This window comes from Arachis ipaensis, chromosome B04 (genome assembly GCF_000816755.2).
Source record: "Arachis ipaensis cultivar K30076 chromosome B04, Araip1.1, whole genome shotgun sequence".
NCBI classification, from domain to species: Eukaryota; Viridiplantae; Streptophyta; class Magnoliopsida; order Fabales; family Fabaceae; genus Arachis; species Arachis ipaensis.
Window position 1 is genome coordinate 4006011 of NC_029788.2, and position 1885 is coordinate 4007895.

General features: G+C 36.8%; 1 protein-coding gene across 1 annotated transcript in view; it reads left to right on the plus strand.

Moving 5' to 3' along the window:
- The window catches only part of LOC107638477 (thiamine biosynthetic bifunctional enzyme TH1, chloroplastic), a 4537-nt gene continuing 2866 nt past the window's right edge, over window positions 215-1885 (plus strand). Inside the window, 5 exon segments of the mRNA XM_021120491.1 lie at window positions 215-358; window positions 500-820; window positions 1202-1276; window positions 1570-1645; window positions 1731-1841. Of these exon segments, the coding sequence (XP_020976150.1) occupies window positions 269-358; window positions 500-820; window positions 1202-1276; window positions 1570-1645; window positions 1731-1841 (673 nt within the window). The 5' untranslated portion in view covers window positions 215-268.

Consider the following 1885-nt stretch of genomic DNA (forward strand, 5'->3'; position numbering starts at 1 on the left):
ACTCAAATGATATAATTTTATTTTTTCAACTAAAAATTTCGAATTCTAATTTCACTCTTGACTTTATCTTTAGGGAAAAAAAAAATAGCGAATTGGTTCCGATCGGGTCGGGTTGTTGAAGTGAGAGACAGAGCTGAGCTGATCAGCTGACATAGCTTGCAACTTGCATGTTGAAGTTTTGCCGTTAATGGCTTCCTGCACTTTCGTGGTACACTCTACTCTCTCTCCTCTCTTCATTTGATTCAACACAATTCTACACATTATTGTTATGCAATATATCCTCAACCAATCTTCTTCTACAACACACCACATCTTCACGGATTATCCACCTACTAATTTCACTCACATACTACTCAAAGTATCAATAAAATATCTGTGAACTTTGACTGACTTTATTTCCTTCGACTAATTTATTAATGCATTCAGCCATTCACGCTATTCTTCTTTTTTTTGCTGCTTTTTTTTTTTTTTGAAATGTTTTATACTTTGTTGTGTGTAGAACTCTTGGCATTCACCACAGGTTGCTCCAATTTTAGGTTTCAAACAAGTTAGGATTTTGACTCCTCTGTTTTCGGATTTGGATAGAAAGAATCAAAGGCACGTTTTTTTGAACATGCAGCACTCCCAGTGTGTTTCTGGAATCGGGAGTGGAACCACGCACATTTCTGACGCCAAAATTCCGCATGTGCTCACTGTCGCTGGCTCTGATTCAGGGGCCGGTGCCGGAATCCAAGCGGACCTTAAAGCTTGCGCCTCCCGCCATGTCTTCTGTTCAACTGTCATAACGGCTGTTACTGCACAAAACACTGTTGGAGTCCAGGTTCATTTTCATATAACAGTCTTGAATGAATTTAATAGAGATAGAGTCCAATTAAGTTTATGTATTATGTTATACTAAGTCACTATCATATATGATCTCAACAACCTGATAACTGATTCTGTTATGGAGTTGATTGTCAAGTCACTGCACTAACTAATCTTAATTAGACTCTATCTCTATTAGGGTGTTGACTTTAATTTTTTTATTTTGGTCAAAACAAAGCATTAAGTTCTCTAGGTTGAAAATGAACTTTTACCTACTTTTATTTTCATGGATAGTCAATTATAATTCTGATTTTAACAGTAATGCTAATGATTACTTGAGCTTTGCATTCCTTTTGGTGATTGTCTTCTCATTTCTCATATATGTGACGATTGCCAGGGAGTGGAGATATTGCCTGATGATGTTGTGGCTGAGCAATTGAAGTCTGTGCTCTCTGATATGCATGTTGACGTGGTAAGTTGAAATAGGAATCCGCATCTCATGAAATAATATCTGAATACAAGTGCTAGTTATTAATGTGAGGAACTGAAACGTGCTCAATTTTTAGGGAGAGATGATGGCCCTGCATTGTGGTATTGTGAAAATTTTATATATGTATTACTATAAAGTGGAGAAATAGGCAAATATCACTCATTATCATTCCTCCTTACATGTTGTTCTCTTGGATATACCCTGAGGTTTTGCTTCACAATAGTTGCTAACATATTTTTTTGCTCCTGAGCTAATTATCATTGTCATGTCCCTAGGTCAAAACTGGAATGTTGCCTTCCCTTAGGGTAGTGAAGGTCCTATGTCAGAGCCTTAGGAAATTTCCAGTGAAAGGTATGCACCTGGAGCAAAAATCTAATGTGTGTTCAATTGCAAATGGGAATAACTGCCATTCTAACTATTTTTTTGCTGAAGGCAGCTATTGTGGTTGATCCTGTCATGGTATCTACCAGTGCAGATGTACTTGTCGGTCCTTCTGTTCTTGCTGGATTTCGGTATGTGTTTTAGAAACTGAAGTATGAAACATTTCATTTGTATTCAAAACAAGATTTCAAATGAATATCGCTATTTGAT